General features: G+C 62.1%; 3 protein-coding genes across 3 annotated transcripts; 1 reads left to right on the top strand and 2 right to left on the bottom strand.

The window, feature by feature from the left end:
* Positions 1 to 1764: 1764 nt before the first annotated feature.
* Positions 1765 to 6384, bottom strand: KLHDC8B (kelch domain containing 8B). The gene is made up of 6 exons (XM_075158810.1): positions 6359 to 6384; positions 5244 to 5713; positions 4216 to 4380; positions 3778 to 4002; positions 3417 to 3518; positions 1765 to 2580 (listed from the first exon to the last, which is right to left on the bottom strand). The coding sequence occupies exons 2-6, from the start codon at positions 5614 to 5616 to the stop codon at positions 2384 to 2386; spliced, it is 1062 nt and encodes a 353-aa protein (XP_075014911.1). The 5' UTR covers positions 5617 to 5713; positions 6359 to 6384; the 3' UTR covers positions 1765 to 2383.
* Positions 6385 to 6886: 502 nt separating this feature from the next.
* Positions 6887 to 11139, bottom strand: LOC142086156 (uncharacterized). Its single transcript, XM_075158785.1, has 5 exons — positions 10940 to 11139; positions 10475 to 10860; positions 9702 to 9862; positions 9165 to 9297; positions 6887 to 7547 (listed from the first exon to the last, which is right to left on the bottom strand). The coding sequence occupies exons 1-5, from the start codon at positions 11088 to 11090 to the stop codon at positions 7341 to 7343; spliced, it is 1038 nt and encodes a 345-aa protein (XP_075014886.1). The 5' UTR covers positions 11091 to 11139; the 3' UTR covers positions 6887 to 7340.
* Positions 11140 to 11382: 243 nt separating this feature from the next.
* On the top strand, positions 11383 to 22016 carry CCDC71 (coiled-coil domain containing 71). Its single transcript, XM_075158784.1, has 2 exons — positions 11383 to 11478; positions 14049 to 22016. Exon 2 carries the CDS (start codon positions 14110 to 14112, stop codon positions 15301 to 15303), a length of 1194 nt encoding a protein of 397 aa, XP_075014885.1. The 5' UTR covers positions 11383 to 11478; positions 14049 to 14109; the 3' UTR covers positions 15304 to 22016.
* Positions 22017 to 25245: the final 3229 nt, after the last annotated feature.

Raw genomic sequence — 25245 nt, 5'->3', positions numbered from 1 at the left:
TCCACACTTTTAGGAGAGGTCATGGATTTCTGTTCGCTTTGGGTGGAACAGACAAGCCAAATGGTGCTGCGGTGGGTTGATGTGCCAGGCAATTGCATGTGTGAGGCAAGCTGCTGCCGAGAAAGGGACAAAACCCTTATGGGACAAGGACCACCGGCCACGTCAGGCTGGGCACTGATGCTGCCGGAAACACCACTGCAGCGGGGACACGCAACAGTGAGAAGCTCCCGAGCCGCGGCTTCCCCCTCCGGCATCTCCCGGCTCTCGCATTTAATTTGGTAAAAGCAGCGCTGGGCACCCCGTCAGCAGCAGGGAAAGCTGTGAAGTTGGCACGCAGGGATGTCAACTTGCCAGTGACTCAGCGTCTGATTTATCCCATCCATGCGATGCTCCTGCGGGAAAAACTTATTAATCAGGTCTGTGTTTCCAATGCAGCTCTATGATTTAGGGTCCCCTGTGACTTAAGTTTTGGTGAGAGTGAAGTTATTATGTACCTCAATGGCTTCTGGAAAGGGCTGGCAGGCTGGGGAGAGGTACCCCAGCCCGTGGTGGCACCAATGGGTCTGTCACCTCCCAGGACCCTGGGAAGTAAAAGCCCACCAGGGCTGAGCGCAGGTCAGGGAGCGCTATGAAAATGGGGCACTGCTGCAATATTAATGGGAGAGGGCTGGAGCCACATTGTGCTCAGAGGAGGGGGTCCCTCTGTCCAGCCCCCCCGGCACAGCATGAGCTGCTGACCTTCTCCGGCTGCCGGCGCCTCCCCCCGGCTGCCAAAGTATGGCTCAATCACTAATTCGGGGCTCCCTGTTGATGCTGGCTCTGGCACAGCGGTGGTTTCTATGGCAACTCCAGAGGCGGATGCAGGGATGGCTTCAGCAGAGGTACCACCAGCCCAGGTATCCCAGGATATTCCTCCCGAAACGCAGGCAAACGGCAACGCAGCATGTCAGGACGGACCCTGCGGTCACCATGCCAGGCGGACAGCAGAGGTGATGGAGTAACGACACTGAAAACATCTTGCGAATGCTCTTTTCTAAATTGTTTTCGACTTTCCCCACACCGTGACACCCCCAGCAGACGGCGCAGCCTGCCCCAGCGGTGTGCCGGCTGCTGCCTCGCTCTGCCGGGATTTGGCCTCCCATCTCTCTGGCCCTGCTACCCACCTGAGGATCGCGCCGGCTGTCTTCTCTGAAAGGTCAGGCATCTGCGCTTGGTATTTACCTGGACCTGCGAGATCTTTCTAATGTCGCATCAGTGAAAGATCGAATCCCTCGCCTGTGTCTGCGACCGCCGCTCTGTGCTTTGAGGTGCGTGACTCTACATGGAGCCAAGACCAATGAGGCTCAGGTGAACCCACAGCACCAGGCAATTGGGGGGTCACCCCCCCACCAGTACAGAGCTTACCTTCCCTTTCCAGCGCTGGTAAGCAGGAGATGTGGTGTTCCTGCCTGGGATTGCTGGAGACAGCTAGATCTGGCTCTCTCAGGCACCAAACCGTGCTCCATCCTTTGAGACAGGGCCGTGGTGCTGGATGGGGCCCAGGAGCGCCGGCATCATTAGGCAGCTCATATTATTTCTCAGCATCCTGGCAGCCCTCCTCCCTGTCGTCTCTCACACCCCAGCTCTCTCCAACAAAGCCCTTCTCCTGCTGCTGCCTTCACCCCCGCAGCCCCTTTGCCCACAGGAGGCTGAGCAGGAGCAAGGCTGTGCCGAGGCAGGGCAGCTGCCGCTCGGCTCTCCCTCTCCAAAAGAGAGGTCCCTACATCGCTTTCTTCTGCTCACCCTGGCAGTGGGGAAAGGAGCAAGAGCCATCCCTGCCCCATGGTACGGGGCCCCACGGCATGGGGCTCTACAGCTGGCCAGTCTCTCTCCTGGGAGGGGTTCTTCCCAACAGGCTGCGGTCCCTGCCCAGAGCAGGATAACCAGGGACGACACGACTCCAGCCGGGTAAAATTCCATGTGTTTCGTTTATTTGAGGTGCTACGTCACCTCCTAGGCACTGAGCTACAGGGCACCTCTGTGCTACATGAGACATCGACTGGGTCTACGACGACACAGCACTCACTGCTACACACATGGCACGGACATGCCGTGGCACAGATGGGGCCGGACGGGGCAGCGCAGCCAGCAACAGTCCTGCTGCCGCTGCTCCCTCCGTGCCGCCGGCCGCAGCTCTCCCACCCGGCAGGATTTTGCCCCAGGCTCCATTGCCACAGCGGAGGGGTTTCCGAAGCATGGCAAGAAACTGTGGCTCCTCCAGCGCCCGGCGTCACAGGATGGCAGCTCCCCGGAGCCAGGTCACCCGCACACACGGGTGCTCACAGACCCTGTCCCCGTCTTCAGGCACTTGGTGCTCGGCCAGGGATGGTCCCCAGGGCCCCGCTCAGGGGGCCTCGCGCAGGCACAGAGCCTCGACGGCGCCGCTGGGGCCCTGGGCCACCCCGCCGATGACAAAGAGCAGGCTGGGCGCTGGGCAGCTGGAGCAGGAGCAGCGGCCGGTGGGCATGGGGGGCAGCGGTTCCCACTTCTTCCGCGAGAGGCTGAACCCTTCCACCGAGTCCAGCGGGCAGGACTGGTTCCCTGCGGGAGACGGGATGGCATCAGCCCCCCCGCAGCCCTCCCTGCCTTTCCCCCTTCACACGCCTTTGATGCCCCAGCCAGAGCCCCCAGCGGCGGCCGGTCCCTGAGCCCTGGGCTGCGGGGTCTCTGCAATCCCAGAGGCAATTAGCAGGGGCACAAGAGGATTAGCGGCATCCCCACGGGGAGGGCTGCCGGCACCAATGCCACACTGTGGGCTCTGCCCCCACACTGGCACCCCGCAGCCATCACCGGGGAATAAGGGAGGGCAGCTCCAGCCCCGGCAGGGCTTGGAAGCAATGCCACGCTGCAGGGATCCGGCCAGCGCCGCTTGCCTTCCCCAGCACCTCCTCCTGCCCTGCGGCACTGCCCCGGGCAAGCTCGGCGGGGTCTGGCAGCCCTCGCTGGGGGTGCTGCGGCCAGCACTGGGCTCCCCAGGCAGCCCTCCCCGCTGCATCCCCGCTGCTGAGTGACAGCGCTAACCTTTCCCCAGCTCTCTCGGGAGAGGGATGTGGCGCTGCAGCCCTGTGCGGCGGGGCTGAGCCAGCGTGGGCTGTGTGAGCCCGCCATGCTGCACACCGAGCTGGGAAAGCCTGGCCGGGGGGTGAAAGGGGCAAGCGGCTCATTGGGGCAGCCCGTGGGGCAGGACAGTAGGGTCCCCCCAGCGCTCAGGGGGCACGGGAGTGACACAGCGGGCAGAGCTAAGGCCACACGGCTGTGGAGGGTGTTGCGGTATCATCACGGTTTTGCACAGCCAACCTCCCCGCCGCCACACAGGTCACTGATGTGCCACAAAGGACAGGGATGGGAACACGGCTACACTCTGCCCCCAGACTTACCGAGGCCGCCCACAGCCACCACTCTCCCTCCCAGGCAGCCGGCCACGAAGTCGGCTCTCTTCTCCCTCATGCGGACAGCACGGCTTGGCTTGCTCCACGCACCTGGGGGCGAGAGGGTGTGAGCATCGCCCGCCAGGGCTCCTCTCGTGGGGCAGGCGTCTCTGCGCACCGAGGCCAGGAGACACCTGGGCTAATGGCACCCCAGGAATGCAGGGCAGGACCCGCCATGGGTGCAAGGGCCTGATGCTCAGAGCCCAGATGAACTGTGTCCCTTGGGCACGGACACCCCTCACCAAGACCCAAGGAGGCATCTTGGACCCACAGGAAACACTCCCACCCCACCCAGGGACACAGAGCTCACCCTGTGCAGGATCGAATATCTCCACGGTGTTGACAAAGTGGGGACGGGAATAGAAGTTGTGGGGCCCTGGCTGCTGCAGCCCCCCGAGGCTGAAGACGACGCCATCGGCCATGGCGCAGGCAGCGAAGGCGCGGCGGCTGGGCACGCTGGGGTAGCGCGTCCAGCTCCTCGTCTCCAGGTCGAAGGCCTCAAAGGCGGTGACAGGCAGCTTTCCCTGACGGCCCCCTGTGCATAGAGATGCTGCGGCTGCTGGTGCCCCGAGCCAGCACCATTGGTGGGCTCAGCAAGCAGGATGGGGCCTGCCGGCTGCAGTGCTGGGGTAGGCGGGGAGCACGGAGCCACCCTGGGATGCACCAGGTCACCCCTCGGTCCAGGCAGGCAGTGGAGGGAGAGGGCAGGGGCACGGGGGGATGCTTGGCTTGCCCCAGCGGCACCTACCCAGAACGAAGATCTTGTTGCCCTGCAGGAAGGCAGAGGCCCCGTAGCAAGGGGTGGGCATGGAGGGCAGGGGCTGCCAGTGGTCCTTCGCTGGCTCGTAGACGCGGACCAGCGCCTGAGGGGAGGTGTCTGCACCCATTCCCCCCAGTGCGTAAACGGCTCCGTCTGCAAAAGAGGTGGCGGTGAGGTGGGGACAGCCATGGGCAACACTGTGGGGCTGGGAGCCCCCCCGTGCCCTCCAGGGCAGGCAGCATGGGTGCTCCCGAGCCCCACGGCCAGCTGCCGCTCTGGCGTGGCCGGGGGACGGTGAACATGGTCAGGCCTGAGGCCGGCAGTGCCCCGACCCCGCTGGGACCCCCTTGCCCCTCTTTCCGCCCCATCCATCAGGCGCAGAGCGGAGCACAAGGCCACTGGCTCTAATTATTCTCGGCAGTACCATCTCCCTGGAGACACCATGGCAACACAGCCATGCTGCCAAATCCTGCTCCTCTCCCGGTGCGGCTGGCACCCCTGCCCGCTCCCACCGCTGCCCCGCTGGCCCCTCTGCCCTGCCCACCCTGCTGCAGCCCGGGACCATGCCACGGCGTCCCCAGCCAGAGAGCAGATGTGGGCACCACGTATGGCACCAACCCCGGCCCCCAGCACAGGGGCTGCCAGGCTGAGCCAAGGCTTGGAGGCTGCTCAGCAAAGTTTGGGCAGGAATCACAACATATTCGGCGCACAGCATGCTGAGCTGGGCTGGAGCAGGGCACTTGGCCACCCCGGCATGGGTCCCGGCCAGGGCAGCCAGGGAAGGCTCCCATGCCCAGAGGTGCTCTGCATTGCCCAGTCCTGGGCTGCAACGGGACTGCTGGGGCAGGAACATGACCCTGCCATTAAACAGCAAGTCTGGCTGCTGGGTGAAAGCCTCATTCTGCATCCCAAGCAGCAGCGGGATTCAAATCCCACCTGAGCATCCCCGACCCCTGCATCCCCACTTCTCCGGACGGTAGAGGTACTCACAGCCGAGCCCCATCCCCAGCCCTCACCTCTCTGCACGGCTGAGATGCCCATGGAGGGTTGAGCCAGTGCCGTCTTTTTCTCCCACTTGCCCTCATCCACGTGGTAGACCTCGACAGAGGCGAGGGGGCTCTGCGCCGCGTCCACACCGCCCACTACCAGGATCTGCTTGCCCAGGGCGAGGGCGGCGGCACCAGCCCGTGGTGTGGGCAGCGGTGGGAGCGCAGTCCAGCGCTGGGCTGGGACGTCGAGCACCTCAGCAGCACCCAGGGCTCGCCCGCCGCCCCCACAGCCGCCCAGCACATAGAGCTGCCCGTCACGGTGCACGGCGCTGCAGTACACACGCCGCGTGGGCATGGCGGGGAAGGCGGCCCATGCGAAGGCGCCCGCGCCCGCCGCCATGGGCCGGCTCAGCCGCCCCGGGGGTCCCCAGGCCCTGGCCCCGCCGCGCCGCCCATCCGGCCTGGCTCGGCGCTGGCCTGGCTCTGCCCACGGCCTCCTGCGGGGAGAGCACCCGTGTCAGTGCCCAGGCACCCACCCCTCCCCCTGGCCCCAGAGAGCCGACTCCCCTTGGTGGTGTGACAGCCTCCCGCTCCCCAGGGCTCCCCACCTGCACCCACCGGGGCTCCCGTTCCCTGGGGCCCCCAATGCACAGCCCGCACCCACTGGGACTCCCGCTCCCCAGGCTCTCTGCCCGCACCCACCGGGGCTCCTGCACCCTGGGGCTCCCTGCCCGCACCCACTGGGGCTCCCGCTCCCTGAAGTTCCCGTACCCCGGGCTCCTGCTCCCTGGGGCTCCCGGTGCACGGCCCGCACCCACTCGGACTCCCACTCCCATGGGCTCTCTGCCTGCACCCACCGGGGCTCCTGCACCCCGGGGCTCCCGGTGCACGGCCCGTACCCCCGCGAGGCTTCCGCTCCCCGGGGCTCCCGGTGCACAGTCCAGACCCCCCGAGGTTCCTGCTCTCGGCGCGCAGCCCGCAACCACCGGACCGCTGCTCTCCGCGGCTCCCGCTGCACAGCCCGCACCCCCCGGCGCTCCCCGGGCCCCCGCCAGCACCCCCCTGACCGCTGCTCCGCCGGGCCCGGGCTGCCCGCGCCGCCCCGCTGCCGGGAGCGGGGCAGGGACCGCGGCGGCGCTCACCTCTCCGCCCGCTCCGCCGCTCTCCCCGCCGCTCCGCGCCGCCGCCCGCGCCGGGCCCGCCCGCTGCTGGTGGGGGCGGCGCCGCGCCCGCCCCGGCCCCCCCGCCGGGCCCCGCTCCCCTCCGCCCGGCCCCTCCCGGAGTCCTCGGTGCGGCTCCCGGGCCGCCGTGCCCCTGCCCCGTTCACCCCGCCGCAGGAAAAGGGGCTGGAGAGACCCGTCGGCGGCGGGGCCCCCGGCTCTGCGCTGCCCAGCCGCACGCTGCCGGTGCCGGAGCCACCTCAGCACCGGGCTCTCGGGGCTGAGAAGCCACCGTCCTGCCCTGCCCAGCACGACCACGGGGCTGCCGGGGACAGAGCGTGAGCTCGGCCCCGCTCTGAGCGCAGCCGCAGCGTCAGGAAGGTGCCCACGGGTCCAAACCCACTAACTGTCACCTTCGTCCCCATTTGGCTGAGCCCTGCGACTGAACACGCCGGGAAAGGCGCTTTCCACCTGCCAGCACAGGCAGAGCCAAGGGCAGGCAGGAAAATCACATCAGAAATGTTTGCTTTAAAAACAGGCAGAAGTGACACGGCATCGCTAGTTCTGCCGGGGAGAAAACCGCGGCGCAAACGGCACTCGGGCGTGCCGCTGGTAACACTGTGCTTACCCCAGCACTTGCTCCGCACCAGCCGCCGGCGCAGGAGCGGGAAGGGAGGTGTGAACACTAGCATGGCTGCTTGCGTTGCCCCTGCCCCGCCAGCCAGGCAGGCAGCTCCCCACAGCGCTAACGAGGAAAAGGAAAGCAGTTTCCTCCAGGGATCCCGTCACACAAGCTCCCAGGATGCTTGTGCTTGGGCATGGAGGTTCCTGGCAGGACTGAGCAGGTACGTCACACATCGGAGAGGGGACAACTCGAAGCAGAAACCCAGCCCGGGACTTTGCCTGCATGCAGCAGGAAGCAGGGGTGTCCCGGTCCAGAGCCCCTCGGCCCTGGGAGGTGGCATCACTGTCCATCCCACTGCTGGCTTGGGGTGTCCTTCTCCGTGCAGGCCAGGTAGCGGTCGTAGTTCTCCTCGCACCTCCTCACGCAGCGCAGGAAATAGTCCTCATCGGCAATGGCCTCCAGCAGGTCGGTCTGCACCAGGCAAACGTCGTACAGCTCCGAGGTGGGAGCACGCCTGGGGCTGCTGCTGCCCCGCTCCGAAAACACCTGCAGGGAATGAGCAGCGCACAGAAGCAATCGCACCCTCCGCGGGCAGTAGTGCCGGGGCCATGCCCGGCACGAGCACAGAGCCTGGCAGCAAAGAGCAGAGCCCTCCTCCTCAGCCAGGCGCCTTCATGCTGGCTGTGGGTCGGTGGCAGAGGGCAGGGGCTCCCATCGCCGCTCCAGTGGGAGAAGATGAAGTTTCTCCAGATTTCCCCTCCCTCCCATGAGGCCCCTTTGGCTCAGAACCAGCTCGTCACGCACGTGGCTGGGCCTCCCCTAAGGAATGGGCCACACCACGCAGCTGGAAGAAAATGGCTTTGCGGAGCGGCCGACCCCAGGAAAACCTCTGCCAGCTGCTCTTCCTTTGGCTGCCACAGCACAGGAGGGAACAGGGACTTCACCTTCTGATCTTTACCATGGCTCTGCCTAAAGCCACCTGGCAATCTGTTTCCCTCCCAGCGCTGCTCTGTCACTGTTACTGACACGGGGACAGCCCTGCAGAGCTGGTGACGCAAGAGGAGGGGAAGCTGGCATCCAACCTACTGATCCTGGCTGCAGGACAGCAAAGTCCCGGCAGCGGGAATAAGCCCTGCTGTCGAGATGCTCGGCGGCTGCCCAGACCCCAGCGAGGTCTGCCGCCACCATAACTTGATCCTACCTCTCTGGTGTATGGGGAGCCCTGGGGCTGGCTGTGGGGCTGCCCCGAGACAAGCCAAGCAGCCCGACTGACCAGCTGTGCCGGCTACAGACGGTGAAAGGAGGAACTCCTTGATCAGGGAAACAGCCTGAGGCTGACATGCAGCGAGCAGAGCCGCATGAGCCACACTCCGGCTGCTGCAGACACGCAGGCAGCAGCAGCTGCGCGCAGGGGCCTCAGGCTCTCAGCAGAGCCGTCCACATTAATTCACCTGAATCAGGCACGGCACAGACCGAAGCCTATTCCCGACAGGTCTGCTCTGGGCAGCGACAACTCCTGCCACACACTACAAGCTGAGAGCGCTTGTGTGGAAGGGAATATCCGACGCGCACATCATCTCTTGCCGCTCCCCAGCTGCCTGGCAAACACTGCTGACCATTCACCGGCTGCCGCAGGTTTCCCCCCCTGTGCTGTCTCCTCCTGGATGGAAACGGGCAGGGGTTCAGGCTCGCCTGTGGAGCTGCAGCTCTTGTTTGAGCATCAACAGTTGTCCAACTGCCAGGCGCGTTTCTGTCTGCATAAACGTTCCCTTTCCCAAGCGTGCTCCACCACAAACACTGCCCTTTCAATTCAGTGCCACAGACAAGCCACGGCCGCTTGCCGAGGCTGGCTGGCCTGCCGCCATTGCCGCTGCTGCCGGGAGCGGGGCTGACTCACCCCTGCGGAGCAGAGGCGCTCGGCAGCGAGCGCAGGCAGCCAGCACCTGCTGTTCTCTGCTGACGGCTGATCTCACCCTCCCCGCGGGCAGCCCCACGCATCACCGCCACCAACACCGGTGGCGCGGGGTGCAGTGACACCGGGACTACACCTTGATCCGCCTTTGCAGGCTCATGCTCACGCAAAGGGGACAAAATGTGCCTGACCTCACCGGGGACACCCCCCAGTGCAGGCAGCTGGTGCCGGAGGGGCCTTCAGCCGCCTACCTGGGGATGAACAATGGTGTCCGCATCGTCCAGCCGGATGTTGTCGTCAATGAAGATGTGGTGAATGCCGGGATCGTGAGGGTCGATCCACAGGGGCTTCCCACCCCGGGAAGAGAACTGATTTCTGGCCCACCTGAAACAGCAAGCGGGATGAGGAGCAGTCAGAGGAGGGAAACGGCGACAGCTCTCGGGTAAAGGCAGACAAGGCTGCACTGCGGGCTCCGGGCAATCCTGTGAGCCGGGGAAGTGGGGCAGAGACCGTCCTGTCCCTCTGCCTGCTGCTGCCGCTCGTGAAAGAGAAGCATTTTGCAGTGAGGTGACAAATCAGGGGGTGTTTGGAGAAAAGCAGGAGGTACACCAGGGGATGGAGACTGAGGAAAGACGCGAGAGCCCCATCAGGCTGCCCATAGGCAAAATGGGGAGCACATAAGTAAAAAAGACCTCAAAACTAGGAGCTATCCCAGACCGGGAGAAGCTTGGAGAATCACGGGAGAGGAGAAAATGCCCAATCCACTTCCTCAGTGCCCTGCTTCTCACCAGTCAAAGTGGTCTTGGAAGCCTCCAATTCCCTCAAAGGAGCTGAAGTAGTCGTAAAGCTTTCTTCCATCTTCCTGGGTGGTCAGTCGTTCTGCTCCCCTTGTCAGCACCACCTCTCGCTTGCTGCAGCGTATCTGGCCAGGGGTGAGGTCCACAGGGAGCTGCAGGACCGCAGAAAGCGGGAGAGGAAAGGTTTCCAAAGCAGACAGGTTGTTTCATGCACTGGCAGAGACAACAAGCAGCAGGGTGGAGACTCCCCACCACCATGTGGGAGGACGGTGCTGGGGAGACGACAAGAGGCGTGGAACCCCCCAACCACAAATCATCCCCTCCCCTGGGATAGAAAGGAATGACCTCCTAGCTGTACACTGCCTCCATTTCAATCTCTGTTCCCTGTCAGAGGAACAACTGAAGCGGCTTCTGAAGCTCGTTCCCAGCCTTCCTGCCCAGTGTGCTGCTGCGGGGAGAGCACGGCTGCCATCGGCTCTGAGCCAGGGAGCGCCGCTCTGCTGTAGTGACCCCTCTCCGGGAGAAGGAATGCTCTGTCCCAGCTGAGGAGACCTTTCCCACCCAGGATCCGCACGCACACGTGCTCCCCCCCCGGGCTAACAGCTTCTTCCCGAGAAGCTGGCTGTCTCTCCTCTCCGCAGAAGCCAGTGCTTTTAAAAGCAGGATGGCCAAGTGGCTCGAGAGCAGCCTGAGGGGGGGAGCTCCGCGCAGGCCATTCGGCTGCCCTTCTCCAGCACGCCGGGGTCCCTCGGGGTGCCACTCACCACCACGTCCCGCAGGGCGGGGAACTGGGGGTGCTGCCCGGCCAGGGCGCAGCTGACGGCCCGGAGGGCGCGGGGCAGGTCGGTACCGAAGGTCCTGAAGACGACGGCGAAGGCCCTCCCCTCCCGGTGCAGGGTGTCCAGGAGGCGGAAGAAGGCGGGCAGGATCAGGTGGTAGCGCTTGCTCGGTTCCCCCTGGACCGAGAAGACGTCGTGCGGCCGGCCCGGCCACTCCAGCAGCTGCAGGTGGCGGGCGTGGAGGCCGCCGAAGCACCGGCCCGGGCCCGCCTCGGTGAAAGTGGGGTCCCGGCCGTGGCGGCTGTAGTAGCTGAGGGCGCCGGGACAGGGGGGGCCCAGGGAGGGGCGGTCGCTCGCCCACTGCCACTCGCCTGCAAGAGAGGAGGGCGCTCAGCCGCCGCCGCCGCCGCCGCCCCCCCGGCCCCCGCAGGCCCCGGCCCCGGCGCTCACCGGCGGCCCCGGCGCGGCCCCAGGTGACGGTGCTGAGGAAGGTGTTGAGCGCCGCCCGCGGGCCCTGCCCCGACACCGTGTCCGCCGCCACCACCGTGTTGTTCAGGTCCACGTGCAGCACCAGCCGCCGCCGCCCGGCCCCGCCGCTCATCGCCCCGGAACCGGCCCCGCCGCCGGAACCGGCTCCGGCCGCGCCGCCGTTACCTGGAAACAGCGCCGCTTCCGCCCGCGCCGCTTCCGCCCGCCGGCGCCCCCTGCCGGCCCGGGGCTGCGCCGCGGGGCACCGCCCGCCACCGGCGCCCTGACCGCCGTTGCCATGGACACCGCGAACGCGGCGGGGCGGAGGTCGGCGTCAGGGGGCGTGGCCGGGGCGCCGCGGGTGGGGGGCGTGGCCGAACCCGCTCCGTGTTTGTGGGCGTGGCCCCGGTTCGCGGACGGTGGCCGGAAGCGGAAGTGGGCGGTGCTTCCGGCGCTCCGCGGGCGGCCATGTTGGAGCGGCGGTCGCAGCGCAACGGCGGGTGCGGGTCTGGCGGCGGCCGGTAGGTTGGGGCCGGCGGTGCCCGGGCCCCGCGCTCCCGGGCGAGGGCGCTGCCGAGCCGCCCGGCGGGGCGGCCTCCGGGCGCTGGAGGCGGAGCCGCGGCGCTGAGGGCCCCGCCCCGGCCCCCGCCCCCCCGGGCCCGGGAGCCGGCGCGGGGCCGAGCGGGGGGCCGCACCCGCTGTCTGCACCAATCACCTCCCCGCAGCCCCGCAGGGAGGGCACCGGCCCTGGGCGGCTCTCCCCGCCCCGGGGCCCCTCCGGCCGGCGGGCCGAGGGCGCCCAGCCAGGACTCCCGCCGGCGCCTCCTTACCGGGCCGGGCCGGGCCTAGCCTGCGGAGGGGTGTGCGAGGGGAGCGAGGGACCCGCGCTCGGGAAGGGGCATCTCCTCCACCGAGGGGTGGGCCAGGAGGAGAGGCTGAGTCGGGGGGCTGCCCGCCCCGGCGGCCCCCACCGAGCCCTCCTTGGGTCTCCACGCCAGCCTCCATCTCCCCAGGCTGCCCCAGCCCCGTGTCTTGGCCCTGCCCGCAGCCTGCTTGCCTCTCCGGTGCACCCGGAGAAGCACTGCAGAGCCCTTGCCTCGAGTGCCGCGCCCGGACAGCCAGGCCTGGCGTCCTGGCGTTGTGTGAGGGTCCTGCCAGCACTTTGCATCCATGCCAGGAGCGCTGCAGGCCCGTGGCCCTGTGGCACTTTAGCCAGGGAATGTCCCCCGCTAGTGTGTCAAGTGAACAAACTTGCTGTTGGGTGGCCAGGCTGTCTGGGGGTGTGCCTGCTTTCGCTCCTACTGCAACTTGCACTGCACAAAACAAGACCGGGAGGATCAATGTTGAGATGTTGTGTCCCCGCTGAGATGTCACAGCCTCTCCATTCAACATCAGAATGTCCCTTAAGGTGTCCCAGCTGCTCCTGGGTTTGCTGCAGCCTGAAGTTCTCGGCAGAAGATGATCCATTTAGCAGCCTCTTGAGCGCGCGTTGTTAGTTGTGTTTCTCCCTGTCTACCAGCTCAGGATTAAGCTTTATATCCTTGCTGACTTCGCTGTGCCTGTTACCACTTGTTTACTTTGGAGGTGGCAAATCTCACTGCTGGCCGATGACACTGGCTGCGGCTCTGTGGGAGCACTTCCCTGCCTGCCTCCCTCCCCTCCTCTGTGGGAGATCCCCCGCGTGTTGCAGAGCAACTGCATTATCCTCCTCCAAATCCCTCTTCTGCCGTGACGTCTGCAGAACACTTGACTGAGATTAGTCTGTCATGCGGAGGCTCTTACCCCCCCGCTGACCTGTGCTTCCCCTTCTGCGGCTGCTTTTGGCTTGTGTCCCTTCCCTGCTTGTGCAGCCGGCGGCGGCACAGGGCGCCGGGCTGGGGCTGGCACTCCCAGGCTCTGGAGTTGCGGTGAAACCGGATTTCTGGGAGGGACGTCGGACACGAGTAGTTCCTTGCTCTGTCTGCTCAGGCGCTAACTTTTCCATCACAGCTTTCTTGCCTGCGCACTGCCCTCTCCGATAGCGCCTCCAACACCTTCCCTGAAAAGGATTTTTCACTGAATCCTCCTTATTATTTTGAGAGGTATCAATGAAGCAAAAGATTTTATAACTTCTTGGCGCAGCATCCAGCTGCGGAGCTGACGAGGTCGCCAGCTCAGCGTGACAGGGTCGGAGTTCTCCTGGGTGCATCACAAAGTCCTGCCTGGACTGCTCTTCAGTCCTTTTTTTTTATTTAAAGCAATAATTAGTGCTTTTGTCCTGGGCAGACAGCTGTGTAGTGCCCTGAGCATGATCCGAGTGTTGTCCCTCGGGCCATTGTACTCTTGGCCCCAGTGATGTGTGTTTCCTTCATGCCGCCCTGCTTGAATTTCCTGCTTCCTCCTCACTTGGCAGCGAGTGCCCTTGGATCAACACCAGTTTGCTGTGACAGCAAGTTGCAGACCGTTGTTCAAACAAGGGAACAGCAAGGAGCAGTGTTGCCTTGCCACAGCGTTCGGCATCAATGAAGCACAACTGAAATAGCCTCCAGCTCTGCTGTCAGGTCTTTGGGAGGATGCTGCAACTTTGGCAGGGACTCAGAATCAATTTTTGAGCAGAATCAATTAGGAAGCTGGAAAATTGAACGTGATGCTGGGATAGATTTGAGGTGCTTAGGCTGCTTAGTGTTGCGATGGCTCGATCGTGGTGTTCTTGGTGCATGCGCAGGGAGAGGGCTCAATGAAGGGCTGCTTTACCAAGGGAAAAGGAGATCTGGTTACCTGAAGCTGGGGCGTGTCAAACTCAAACTGGAAACGAGCTGCAGATTTCACTGAGTTAACCATTGGAACCCTTCATCTTGGGATGGGTTGGATGGGATTGCCTGAAATCTTCCTTTAGGTTTGAGGATATTTCTGCGAGACATGTTTTAGTTTGACTGCAGAGATAAATCAGTGGCAGGATTGTCTTGATGATGCTTCTAACTTGGGTTATGCCCAGAATCCGACCCGATGTTTGTGAGTAGCCATGCCTGGGCTTAATGGTTTCAGGTCCCCAATTAAAAATGCAAGATGATTTCAGTTGCTGTGAGCTAACTATCTTCTCTCTCCTTTTGAGGTGTCAAGGGTTGTTTTTCCAGTAATTTGGACCTTTTTGAAGTGCCCGCTTGCCTAATGCCATGAATATTGCAGTGAACAATGTGGAAGAAAAAGCTGTCCATTCCTGGTCGAGAATTTCCTCTGCAGGACAGAAAGTGCTGGAGGAAGCCCTCCGAGTCTTCAACCCGATGTCCAAGGACCTTTCGGACACAGAGACCCAGCTGGTGGCCTTCATTCAGGGCCTGAAGGAGGAGGGCTACCAGCCCACAATTCTGAGGAGTAAGGATGTGTACGGGTACAGCTCGTGCACGGCAGACACGCCTAGCCAAACAAAAGAGAGCACCCCGCACAACTGCGCCGCTGCCACCGAGTCCGCTAAGAGTCCGGCTCGAAACACCGCAGCTGTGGCAAAGGTGTCTGCTTCGCCCCCCAGTGTTTCAGTGAACTCTACAAAAGTCTCCGCTCAGCCCGTCTCTAAAGGGGATTCCACAAATCTCCTCTTGAGCTCCTTGAAGCAGACAAGATCCGGCACGTCCAAGGCCACGGCAGTGGGCTTCCCTACAAGCATGTATCCTGATGTGTATCCAGCCATGAGACTGTCGGTGGTTCTGGAAGCTCTGGTGCCGCTGAAAACTACCACGTCCTGTTTGGAGTCCAAGTACACACGAGGGCGTCTTGGGATCTCGCCCTCGGACCTTAAACTCCTCAAGGCTTCAAGTCCGCCGAGGCAGTTTTCTTCAGGCAAGACGGCTAAAATAACAGAAGGTAAGGGGTACAAGCGTTTGATAAAGAAAGCACCGGATTCTGCCACCTTCACTTTAAATCTTCTGAAGGGACCAAAGGGTGGAGTGCTGCAGGAGAGCAATGCTTGCAAAGCCTCGGGAGTCCTCAACGGGAGAGTCACAGGCAGCTCGTCCCAGGGCTGCGCCACAGCACCACAGTCCAAGACCTTGAAAATCAAAAATAAGGAACCTCTGGTGGGAAAAACAGAGTGGAAGGACAGCAGCAGCTACCGGGAGAGCGTTGGGCAGAAGAGGAGAAGAGCTACGGAGGCAAGAGAAGCACCACAGAGGAAGAAAGCAAATACCATTCCCGTCCGAAATAAATCTCGACGGGCTCAGAGCACTTTGAACCTGCTGAAATTCCGGGCCATCAAGGTGGGCAACTCTTCTTCTGATGATGAAGTGAGGAGGAGAGCACAGAAGATTCTTAGGGTCAACCTGTCCCCCGTGATCCGAATTCAGCCCTTGTCCCACTCTCACAGTGTTCCCTGAGTTTCTTCACTTTGTCACTTTTTTCTGTAAGTAAGTAAATACGAGCCTGGCACCAGAGCGTGGAGAAGTTTTAGAGCAACTCTGGTTCTCTGGTGCCTGGTGACGATATGTCGACTAACCTGCAGACGGAGCAGCCTGCTCTCACGCTGTTTCTGCCTGTCTACCACTGCTATGCAGAACTGACTGCAGAAATACAAAGCCCTGCTGGGGAACGCGGGACGGTGACTCTCGCCCGCGGCGAGCCGAGCAGGTCGGAGGGCTCGCTTCCCGCGGGCGCTCTTCTGAACGTGGCAGGCTGTGCTCTCGTGCAGGGGGAGAACATGGGACTTTCTCATGACATTGATGCACTGTGATATTGCTCTTTTTCAAGCTGTACATTTACTGGTTTTATTTTGATCAAATTTTATAACTTTATTATCTATATATCTATATATCCATATATGTGCATATGGCCCAGGAACTGTGGGAAGATGCACTTCCTCCATCCCTCTGGGATTGGGTTCGATAGCTTTTGTTCCCCCTCCCCTTCAGCCAGTCTTTTGTTGAAAGGTGCCAGGATTTCTTTGTGATTCAGTGTTGTTACAGTCTGTTCTGGGCTCCCTTGAGCAGCTCAGAGGCAGGCAGAGTTATAGCCACTTGTTTCTCTCCAGAAATGCCAAGCAATTTGGAGAATTACCAGCTGATAGTTGACTATAGTTTTAATCATATTTTCGGTATTACCTCTGCATAAGAGTGGGGGAGTGTTACGGGCTGTTGCCTGCAAGTCTGCCTGACGTCTCTAGGTGCCTCCTCCGTTTGTTGGTAGCAGAAGCTCTGAACTCATGGTAGGGGTTTGCCTCCAAAGAGCGATTCCTCCTCAGCACCCAGTGTTGCTCCGCTCTCCTGTACCCCAGGTGCAAACATAGAACATGAACTGTGACTGTTAGAGCCGAAGGGCTGGAGTTGTTAATAAGAATTTCATAAAAGTGTCTTGCCCACCACGTAACTGCTTTGCTGTTGCTGGGTGTTTCAGGAGCAGGTTCTAGGTGCCGGTAGCGAAGACAAGGCTGTGTTTGAATGTATTAGATACGTCTTGCTGGTCCCAGAGCTCAGTGGGGTATTTGAGCCTGAACTAAAGCAGAAAAGCAGAAGGGTTGAGAGGATATGTGCCAGCACTTAAACATAGAGAGTTTCTTTCTGTCAGTTTGTGGGGGTGAAGCAGTAGGAGGGGAGATTGGCACTGTTGTGATGGGTGACAGCTTTGCTTTGCTGTCTGGGATGTTGCGAGAAGGTGTGTGGCAGGTGTGAAAGCTCCCGGAGCGCAGGCTCTGCCCGTCCCTGGGAGGCACTGTGGAACCGCTGCAGACGGGCTGCGTTAGCCTTCCTGTGCCGGGGGCGTGCTGTCAGATGTGAACACAGACTGCGTGCATGGGTCTGCTCTCCGTAGGGAAGGATCTGCAAGCTCCAGGAGAAACACCGCGTTGGAGCAGTCGGTGCTGCAGTTGTCACCTGGGAGGGACGGCCTCCAATGATCTCCGCTGGGATGCTGCAAAAGCAGAACCTGGCGGCTTGGGGAGAGGGAGCAGTGTCCGGCCAGGCCCAGGCCCGGCTCTACGCCGCTGCACGTTCAGATCTCTATAGCAGTAGGCCGGTAATCCACTCATTCTCTCACCAGCTCAAAATACCAGTTGTCTGACCTAGTAATCTCTGTGGACATTGGCTGAAGGGATGAGCTCCCCTGGGAAGCCCCAGCCCCAGCTCCTTACATTTCAGCCCCTCCCTAGCATCTGGCTTGTAAAAGGGGTCAGCATCTGATCCCCAGCTCAGAATGGAAAACGGCAGCACGGAAAGGAGAGACGAGGTTCCTGAGGCAGTGAGAGGCCAGGGAAGCTGGGTGTCCCGAGGCACAGCCGGGGTTCTCCCCCCTTGCCCAGGTAGGGCAGCGTGAAGGTTCTCCCTCGGGGGATGATTGCAGGCTCTGAATCGCACACTTGGGTTCTGTGTGGTTTTATTGTGCGTATCTGAGCTGCTGTCAGAGATCGTAACTTGCAGTGTTTGAGACTGACCTGTGATTGCCGCTGGTTGGCTGCAGAGGAGGAGGAAATATTTTCTTCTGCTTCTGTGTTTTAAAATGCCCTGGCAGAGAGTTCCCTGTCCTGACATGGTGCTGGATGAACAGGGACCCTCCATCACTATTAACCGGCCAAAAATTGCTTTGTCCCTTTTGTTCCCATCCTTCAGACCTTTCTCATTCCCACGCTCTCAAATGCCAGGTCTTGAAGCCTTGCACTGGAGTTTCTCTTTTTGGCTGTTTCCCGAGGCTCTGAACTCCTGCCTGCGGTATTGCTGTCTGACAGGCTGCTCGGCGGCTTCCCCTGTTCCCAGCCCCATATAAGGGCACCGAGAGCTGTCTCCGGAGCCTCTTCGTGCGGCGCAGACATCCCAGCTGAGTGCCTGGCCTCCGGTGGGAAAAACAACCGTGCATCAACAAGGCTGAATTCGGATCGAGGTTGCTTTTCCTCCAGCCTGAGCAGGAAGCTGAGCACCTGAGGCCAGCTCATCGGTCCACATCCCTCCTCTTCGCAGTGTTTCTTCGCCCAGCTGCACTGCTGCCTGCCTCCCCACTCTTCTCCATCACCTCTTCTCTTTCACAGCTTGGGTCTTTGCCAGTCAAGGACTTGGCTTGTACTGTTGCTTAACACACCCAGCAGAACATACCGCCTTAGTGCTGCCATGCCTTTCCATGCACTGAGCTGAGTTATGTGAATGCTTGGTGGCGGCGGCTCGCCCAGTGTCCTTCCTAGGCCACCAGCAAGAGGTCTTCTGCTTCGCGGGGAGAGGCAAGCGTTAGAAACACTTCTGTGTCACTGGGGCTCCTGCCAGGGGAAGCGAGCACCCCTTAGCTCTGTGCTCAGGGACTTGCCCGTCATCAGCCCAATCTCCCTCTGCTCTTCTGCACGTCTCTAACAGACGGCAGGGCAACTGAGCTACTGGGCAGTGCTGGAGCTCGGTTCTCTGCCCTCCTGATGTCTCCTCTTCCCCCTCACAGCTGATTTGGGGACTTGGCCAGAAGGATTGCAGCTTGTTATTCACAGAGGGGCTTTGCAGCCCCTGGTGCCAATGTCGGCAACTGCTGCCTGTCAGCTATTCCCAGGGAATCCGGTGCTGGCAGACAGGGTGCCTGCAGCCTGTTGGTGGTTGGCTTTGCCATCCATCTTGTGGCCGGGTGTGGGTGCTCCTGGCGTCCCGGGCCTTCGACGCTGATGTACAGGAGGCTGCAGAAGGGACTGTGCTGTGGACGCTGCTGTCTGGTGTTTAGGGAAGATGAAGGGTTTGATCAAACCAGACCTGCCTAAGACCTGATGTGACCAGAGATCCCTTCCACCCTATGTTATTCTGTGACAGCAGAGTAACACTTGCCTTCCAGGGACCTGCGCAGCAGTTACTGGCAGGGCACATAGAAATGCTTTGCCTGGAGTGCTGTGGTCTCTGCTGAGCGTGCTGTATGCAGGTTGTTCAGACCTGTTTCTGTATTAGTCACTTTGAATTCATCCAAGTGCCTAACCTGGCCTATGCTGTTCCTGGGCACCGTGACAGCCGAGAGCTTTGGAGACTCTCTTAGGAATGCTTTTACCGCAAGGATTTGTGCCACTGTCACTTCGAGAAATGATTCAGCCAGCGGTCAAAGGGCTGTTCTTCCAACTGAGTTTGTGGAAATCATTTCTTCTTTTATTCAGCTGCCAAGAAGCAGGAGTTTATGTTTCGCCTCCACCAGACAAGGTCCTGGAGCTTCCTGCATGCTTCAGATGTCCGTCAGCGGGGTCCGTGGGGAGAGCAGCTTGCCCGGCCGGCAGCTGAAGGGGAAGCTGACATCAGATACCAGTTGAAATCACATTGTTAATTGGTAGAATGTTTTGAAGCTCATGTCCACTGGGATCAGATTTCACCTTCTGCCACTACTTTCAGTTGGAGAAGTTTCTCTTTGGCCTCTTCCCTGCAAGCCATGTAGCGTGGTGCTGCTGCTTCCAAACTGTTTGCGTCCCCCCCAGAGCCAGCTGCCATAGCGATCCTTGTACAGAATTTCTTAAGCACTTTTCTGCGAAATAAGAAGGGATTATTTTGTTATTCCTGTTTTGTAGCCCACTAGTGGTATTTCAGTGCGAGGAGGAGGTGTGCTCTGTGGAGCGTTGTGAGCACTCGCCTAGCTGGATACTTCTCAGACCAAGGCATTACCTGCCCAGCCTGCAGCACTCACGCTCACCGGGCCAGGGGGGCCGTGGGCTGAGACCCCTCGTAGCCTGGTGTTTCCTTGCACAGAGTTCAGCCGGTCGCCAGCTAAGAGCATCGCAGGGAAGTCGGGAGCAGAACAGCACGGCTGGGTGATGCTGCGCACCCGGCTCTGCAGCCCTGCTCCACAGCTGCCCCTGTTCTGCCGCGTGTCCTCTGGGCCCCCTGTGCACACCAGCAGCACTCCTCCACTGGTGGAGCTGGTGGAAGTCCCCCGGCTCCAGCTGTGGCAGGAGGGGCTGGGGGGTTTGGTTTTTGGGCTTGAGCACAGAATTTGGGCCCTTTCAGTTGTGACTTGTGCTGTGTTCGTGGCCAGACCTTGCCAGCATGTTGCGGGGTGCAGCCACTCCAGCTGCTCTCCCCCTTGGGTCCAAGTTCCCTGCCCTGTCTGCGAGCTGGGCTGTTGGCCACAGCGCAAGGGACGTGTGGGGACGGAGAGCAGGTTTGTCTCTCAGCTGCAGCTGGACAGTGTGATGCGAGCTGGGCAGCTTCCCAGGCTGGAGGGCAGATTTAGGTGGGAGGATCCTTGTTTCGGCTGTGGTTGGCAGGGTCGGTGCCGAGCTGGAGCACCTGCTGCTCAAGCAGGTTGGTTGGTTTGTGTGGAAATGACAGTTTCTGTTTCAGTCTTCAAAATGGCACTGGCCTGTTTGCTCCTGTGGTCAGACAGGGGTGGCTTTCCAGGATTTGAGGTGACCTGAGGAGACAACAGCTGTTCTGGGGCACCTCACACCTTCTCGACGGTGCTGCAGCCCCTTGGCTTTGCGAGCTGGATGGGCTGGCACCATCCGCAGAGAGGGGCAGCAGGGCAGGTTGCTCCCAGGCCCTTGCGTTCAGGGCTCTGTGCTAGAGAGCACCACGCTCGGGTTTCCCTCTCCTTGCAACCGGCTCCTGCCTGGAGCTGTGTGCCATTAGGAAGGTGCCAGGTGCCTCGCTGTCTGGTGGAGCAGAGACCTTGTCCCAGAAGGCAGGAGAGCCAGCCCCGAGTGTCGAGTGAACCCTGTCTGTAGATGTGACTGTGCTAGCACTAGCAGCTTGGCCAGCTGCTGCCTCCAAAGCCGTGGTGCTGAGGCCAGATCCCTCAGTTTGCTTAGGAAGACCGAGGAGGTCTGGTGAAAAAGCAAGAAGCTGAGATTAGGGGAAACCAAAGATGCCAGCAGCACCTGGCTGGCCAGCTTCTGCTGCAGGAGGAGATCTGCAAACAGCGGAGCCAGGTCTGTGGGGTACCGGTAGCATCTCCTCCACTCTGGCCCTGCCCGGCTGCCGGAGCCTGTCCTGCCCTGTCTGGCAGCACTACGCAGGCACTGGTGCTGCAGGCTCTGGGGCACGGGCGACGGGGTGCCCTTTTGGAGCAGGTGCCCCTCCTAATCCTTGGTTTCCTTGGTTGCACAAACTGGCCCTGCTCAGCTGGCCGCGGGGAAGGTAAGCTGCTCCCCGGCTTGCAGAGCCCCCCCGCTCCGTGCGTGCTGACTTGTACCCTCTGGACGCCCTCGCAGAGGGTGTAGCACTTCCTCCGGTGAGCATCCGAAATACCTTCCCCTGCGGGGACGATTAGGCCTTGCCCCGGGGAGTCCCTTAAAGGCCTTATTACCGTCTGGGACTCTCTCCTTGTTGTCTTAATTAGCCCTTTCCGTTCCTGTTGCTACAGGCAGCCCTGTGAGAGTCTGGTGATTCCCACAGGCACAGTCAGGCACGCGGTGCTGTTGTAAAAGAGAAGGTGCTGCAAAGCTACCCCCAGAAATACCTCCCCTCCTGCCCCTGCTCCGCCACACTGCCCAGGCCTGGGACGGGACGAAACGAGTGTCGGCGTTTGTGGCGGGGAAGGCGCGGTGTGTGACACCGTTCCCTCCTCCTGATTCCCGGTGCAGCACTCCCAAGGAGTAGCATTTCCCGAGCAGAGGCACAGCAGCTGCTCTGAGAGATGTGGGGGCTCTGGGTGGGCGCTGCCCAGCCCCTTGCGCTCGTCTCTGCCAACCATCGTCTCTAAGAGAGCCATTTCCACGCTGCAGCATGACCGACCTGCTCCGGCTGGGACCGGTGCCGCCGGCTCAGACGCGGGCATCCCCCAGTGTTTGGGGGTCCTGACTGATGGCCAGGGAGCAGCGACTGCAGCCCGCAGGAGGGCGAGTAACAAACTTTTGTACGGTGAATTTACAACAACTGACCATCTTGTTCTTGAGTGAACTTTTTACTGTTTCATTTGTTTGTGTAGAATGTTTCCGAAGCTATATTAATATTTAATGTTTAATATGAGGCTGGGCTGCTCCACACTCAGTGTTGTATATTTTGGAATGGCATTGTTTAGTGAAAAGACAGCGTTAGTATTATTCCACTCTTCGGAGGGAACGGGACAAAAACCAGACTGTCTTTTTTCTCAAATGAAGTGAACTTTTTGTTATGAAGTCCTAGCAGGTGTCCAGCCCTTCAGTAAAATGGTGCTCAGAACCGCCCAGCGTGTCCAGCTTTTCTTTCAGCCCTGCCAGACTGCTCCTCCCGGCCCTGTGTGAGCTCCGTGGAACGGCATCTCCCGTGTGCCTGGCCGCTGCGTGGGGCACGCACAGCTGGAGACCACCACCACCACCACCTCTTCCCCCAGTCCCCCCCCAATGAGGTTTGAGGTTACCCGAGCCCCATTAAAGAATGCCTGGCTTGGGATGGAAAACGCTCCAGACGAGTGCCGCTGGTGCTGAACTGGTGTAAACTGGCATAAATCCGTATTCCAGGTTAGTTCTTAGAAATGCGTCGGGTCGGCGCTGCACTGGCAGGTGCTCTGCCGGCTCCTGCCTGCCTGCCCACCCTTCAACTTCCTCTGGATCTTCCCGTTCTGCAGCTGGGACCCTGCGGCCGGCTAATTCAACAGGAATGCCGTTGTTTACCCGCGTGCGATCCGGATCTGGTTTGTGCCACGGGGCTGTCAGTGCACTGACCCGGCACTGACGGTGGTGGGACCATGACCCTGGGCAGACACCGGCTCTGGTGCCAGAGCGCTTTCATCGGGAAGCGAAGTGGTTAAGTGGTTCTCTTCCTCGCTGGGGATGTTCAGGGAAGTGTTCGCCGCCCGCTGAGCGCACTGAAGTCGGTCCAAGCAGGGCTGGCCAGGCATGAGAGGCTGCCCAGGAGCTTGGAGGCTCTGCCAAGGCTTGGGGGGGGGCCCTCCTCTGCGTGCCCCAAAGCAGCAAGCGCTGCCGATTCCCACTGCTGCCCCTCCGAGCCGTTCAGTCTGCTGACGATGGTGAAAGGGCTCTAATCGCTGCTGAAAGGTGCTGGTGGAGCCGAGGCCATGGGTGCCCGAGGGAGCAGAGGATGCTCGGCAGCTTTGAAGCACTGGTGATGGAGGGCTGCGGCAGAGCTGCTGGCAGATCTCCGGCCAGCGGAGCTGCCCCTGGCCGTGTCATCTCCCCAGGCAGACACGGGCCACCCCCACGCGTGGCTGTGGGGTGGCTGAGGGGATTGCAGCTCGCAGTGGGAAGTCAAAGCAGCCTTCAGGGGAGCCAGAGGTGCCTGGACGTGGGCTGGGACACCTCACTCGTCCTTCAGATCCTGCTGAGGAGCCCTTCCTCCCGCTTTTACCTTGGTTTTCAAGGCCAGAGTTCCTGTTACAGTCACCTTTATCAGGCCACTTTGGATCCCCTCAGAGCAGATAAGGTTTGCTTGGCAAGGTCCCTGCGATACAGACACGCTGGCCGGTGCTAGTGGCTCTTTGTCAGCTCGTCTCCTGCCAGCCGAGGAGAGCTGGGCACCACCACCACCCTGCACTGCCGGAGCCTTGCCGGGCACAGCCCTGCCCTTCCTCTGGGTTTCCCAGCGCCTGCTGAGAGCGTGGCCATGGGGAGCTGGCAGGGCTCTGCCCGCAGCATCCCTCACCCCACTGAGACGTGTGGGACCAGCCTGTGCTGTGTCGGGGTGTCCCTGGGGGAGGCACAGGTTTTGGCACCCCTATGGCCAGCAGCCCGGGGAGCTGCTGCTTTGTCTGCCCGTGACCTTGCTCGCTGGTGGGCGGCCAGAGCGCAGCCTTGGTGTGGAGAGCACGCGGCTCCTCTTCCTTCCTTCGGCCTCGGCTAATAAAAGGCACCATCCCTGCGTGACAGCGACGACTCTGTCGAGCCTGACCCCGGTGTGCGACCGTGCTCCCCGCAGGGCTCTGGGGCTGCCGGCTCAGCGCTCGGCCCAGCCAGTCCAAAGGGTCCCAGGCAGCACTGAACGGCACGGGGTGAGTGGGGCCCCAGCTGAGGGCATGGTGGTGCCCACGGTGCCAGCACGGGAGGGGAGCAGAATTCATCCGGCACGGGTGCTGGGGAAGCGTGGCTGGCTGCTGTGCCGCCCCAGGGCTCCCGGTACCGCTGCTGGGGATGTGCCCTGAATAGGCACAGACGAGCCCGTGCGGTGCAGGGCGAGTCCCAGCCGGGCTGCCTGTCTCAGCGGCCCCACGTGCCGCACAACCGGGCACGGCAGCCCTGCGGGGATGCCGTGTGCCAGATCCCAGCCAGCCTGGGCACGAGGCACCACTGTGCCACGCGTGGGCCACCGTCGGCTTGTACCTGGCCTCTGCCTCACCTTGGCTAAAGCTCGGTGCGGGCAGGTCCCTCCCCTTGCCTGGCACGGCTGCTGGAGGAGGAGACAGGCGCCGGCCGCCCTCCTCCAGGAACAGCAGCGGAGCCCAGCCCGAGCCCAGCGGGGCCGAGCTGGCCGACTCTGCAGCCCACCTGGGCCACTGCCACCTGCCCGGCACGCTGGGCCCCACGGGCACAGGTAGGAGCCGGCATGCTGGCGGGGAGCCCCGGGGCATGGCACAGCCCTTGGCACACAGCGCAGCCCCAGGGCACGGCACAGCCCTTGGCACACGGCACAGCCCTGGGACACAGGCTGGGCGCCAGCTGCCGGCATGAGGCGGCACACAAGGAAGGGGCCGTGGGGTCCCTCGGGAGAGACGGGCTGGGTCCCCCCGTGCCCGCAGTGCACTTCCTGGGGCTGGCGTGTGCCGGACTTTGACCAGGGAGCCGTGGCGGTGGGGAGGGCCGGGTCCCTCGGGAAGAACATGCCCAGCCGGTGGCATCATGGCTGTGCCCAGGCGAGCTCCTGGTGGGGCAGACGCCCAGTGCGGCTCCACCCTGTAGCTGAGACATGCCAGTGCCTTTGCCATGGGGCATCCCCAGCTGGGGCAAAAAGTGGTGCCGTGGCCCCTTGTGCAGCCGTGCCAGCATCGGGTACCCGTCCCGCCGTGCCCGTCCCGCCATGCCGCCCCGCCCGCCTCACTGCAAGCGGTGGCAGGCGCGTTCCTGCCACGCTGTGCCGGGAGCCTGGGGAACACGGCGCCACTGGCTCACCGGCCCACGAGGCGTCCTTTTGTTCGCCGGTGGGGCCCGCTGTGCCGCCCAGGGGCCGGGGCGTGCCCGGGCTGCCGACGCCTGGCCGGGCTGGCCTCCGCGGGCGGGCGGGCGGCGGGGGCCTCCAGGCAGAAGGAATCAGCAGTGACATTCCCGTAGCCTGGAGACCGCCGTCCCTTTCAGCGGGCAGCCCATTTGAATAAGAATCGTGCACAGGGAAGGGGGGCCGCTGGCCGCCGCCATCCCATCGCCGCCCTCGCCCCGGCTCATTTCTGCGCACCCAGCCCGGGGGGCAGTGGGTCCCACGCTGCCCTCGCCCCCGGCCTCGGCCCCACCAGCTCGCTGGATGCCACAG

This window comes from Calonectris borealis, chromosome 10 (genome assembly GCF_964195595.1).
Source record: "Calonectris borealis chromosome 10, bCalBor7.hap1.2, whole genome shotgun sequence".
In the NCBI taxonomy this organism is placed as follows: Eukaryota; Metazoa; Chordata; class Aves; order Procellariiformes; family Procellariidae; genus Calonectris; species Calonectris borealis.
This window is presented reverse-complemented; position numbering and strand designations above follow the sequence as displayed.

Bases quoted from the DNA above. Each gene is read 5' to 3' on its own strand.
- CCDC71 (XM_075158784.1), top strand. From the start codon at position 14,110: ATGAATATTGCAGTGAACAATGTGGAAGAAAAAGCTGTCCATTCCTGG.
- LOC142086156 (XM_075158785.1), bottom strand. From the start codon at position 11,090: ATGAGCGGCGGGGCCGGGCGGCGGCGGCTGGTGCTGCACGTGGACCTG. The intron at 10,861-10,939 runs GTGAGCGCCGGG...CCTCTCTTGCAG, and splicing joins GGGCCGCGCCGGGGCCGCCG to GCGAGTGGCAGTGGGCGAGC. The intron at 7,548-9,164 runs GTAGGCGGCTGA...CATTCCCTGCAG, and splicing joins ACACCATTGTTCATCCCCAG to GTGTTTTCGGAGCGGGGCAG.
- KLHDC8B (XM_075158810.1), bottom strand. From the start codon at position 5,616: ATGGCGGCGGGCGCGGGCGCCTTCGCATGGGCCGCCTTCCCCGCCATG. The intron at 4,003-4,215 runs GTAGGTGCCGCT...CTCTATGCACAG, and splicing joins CAACAAGATCTTCGTTCTGG to GGGGCCGTCAGGGAAAGCTG. The intron at 2,581-3,416 runs GTAAGTCTGGGG...CGTCTCCCGCAG, and splicing joins GGTGGCTGTGGGCGGCCTCG to GGAACCAGTCCTGCCCGCTG.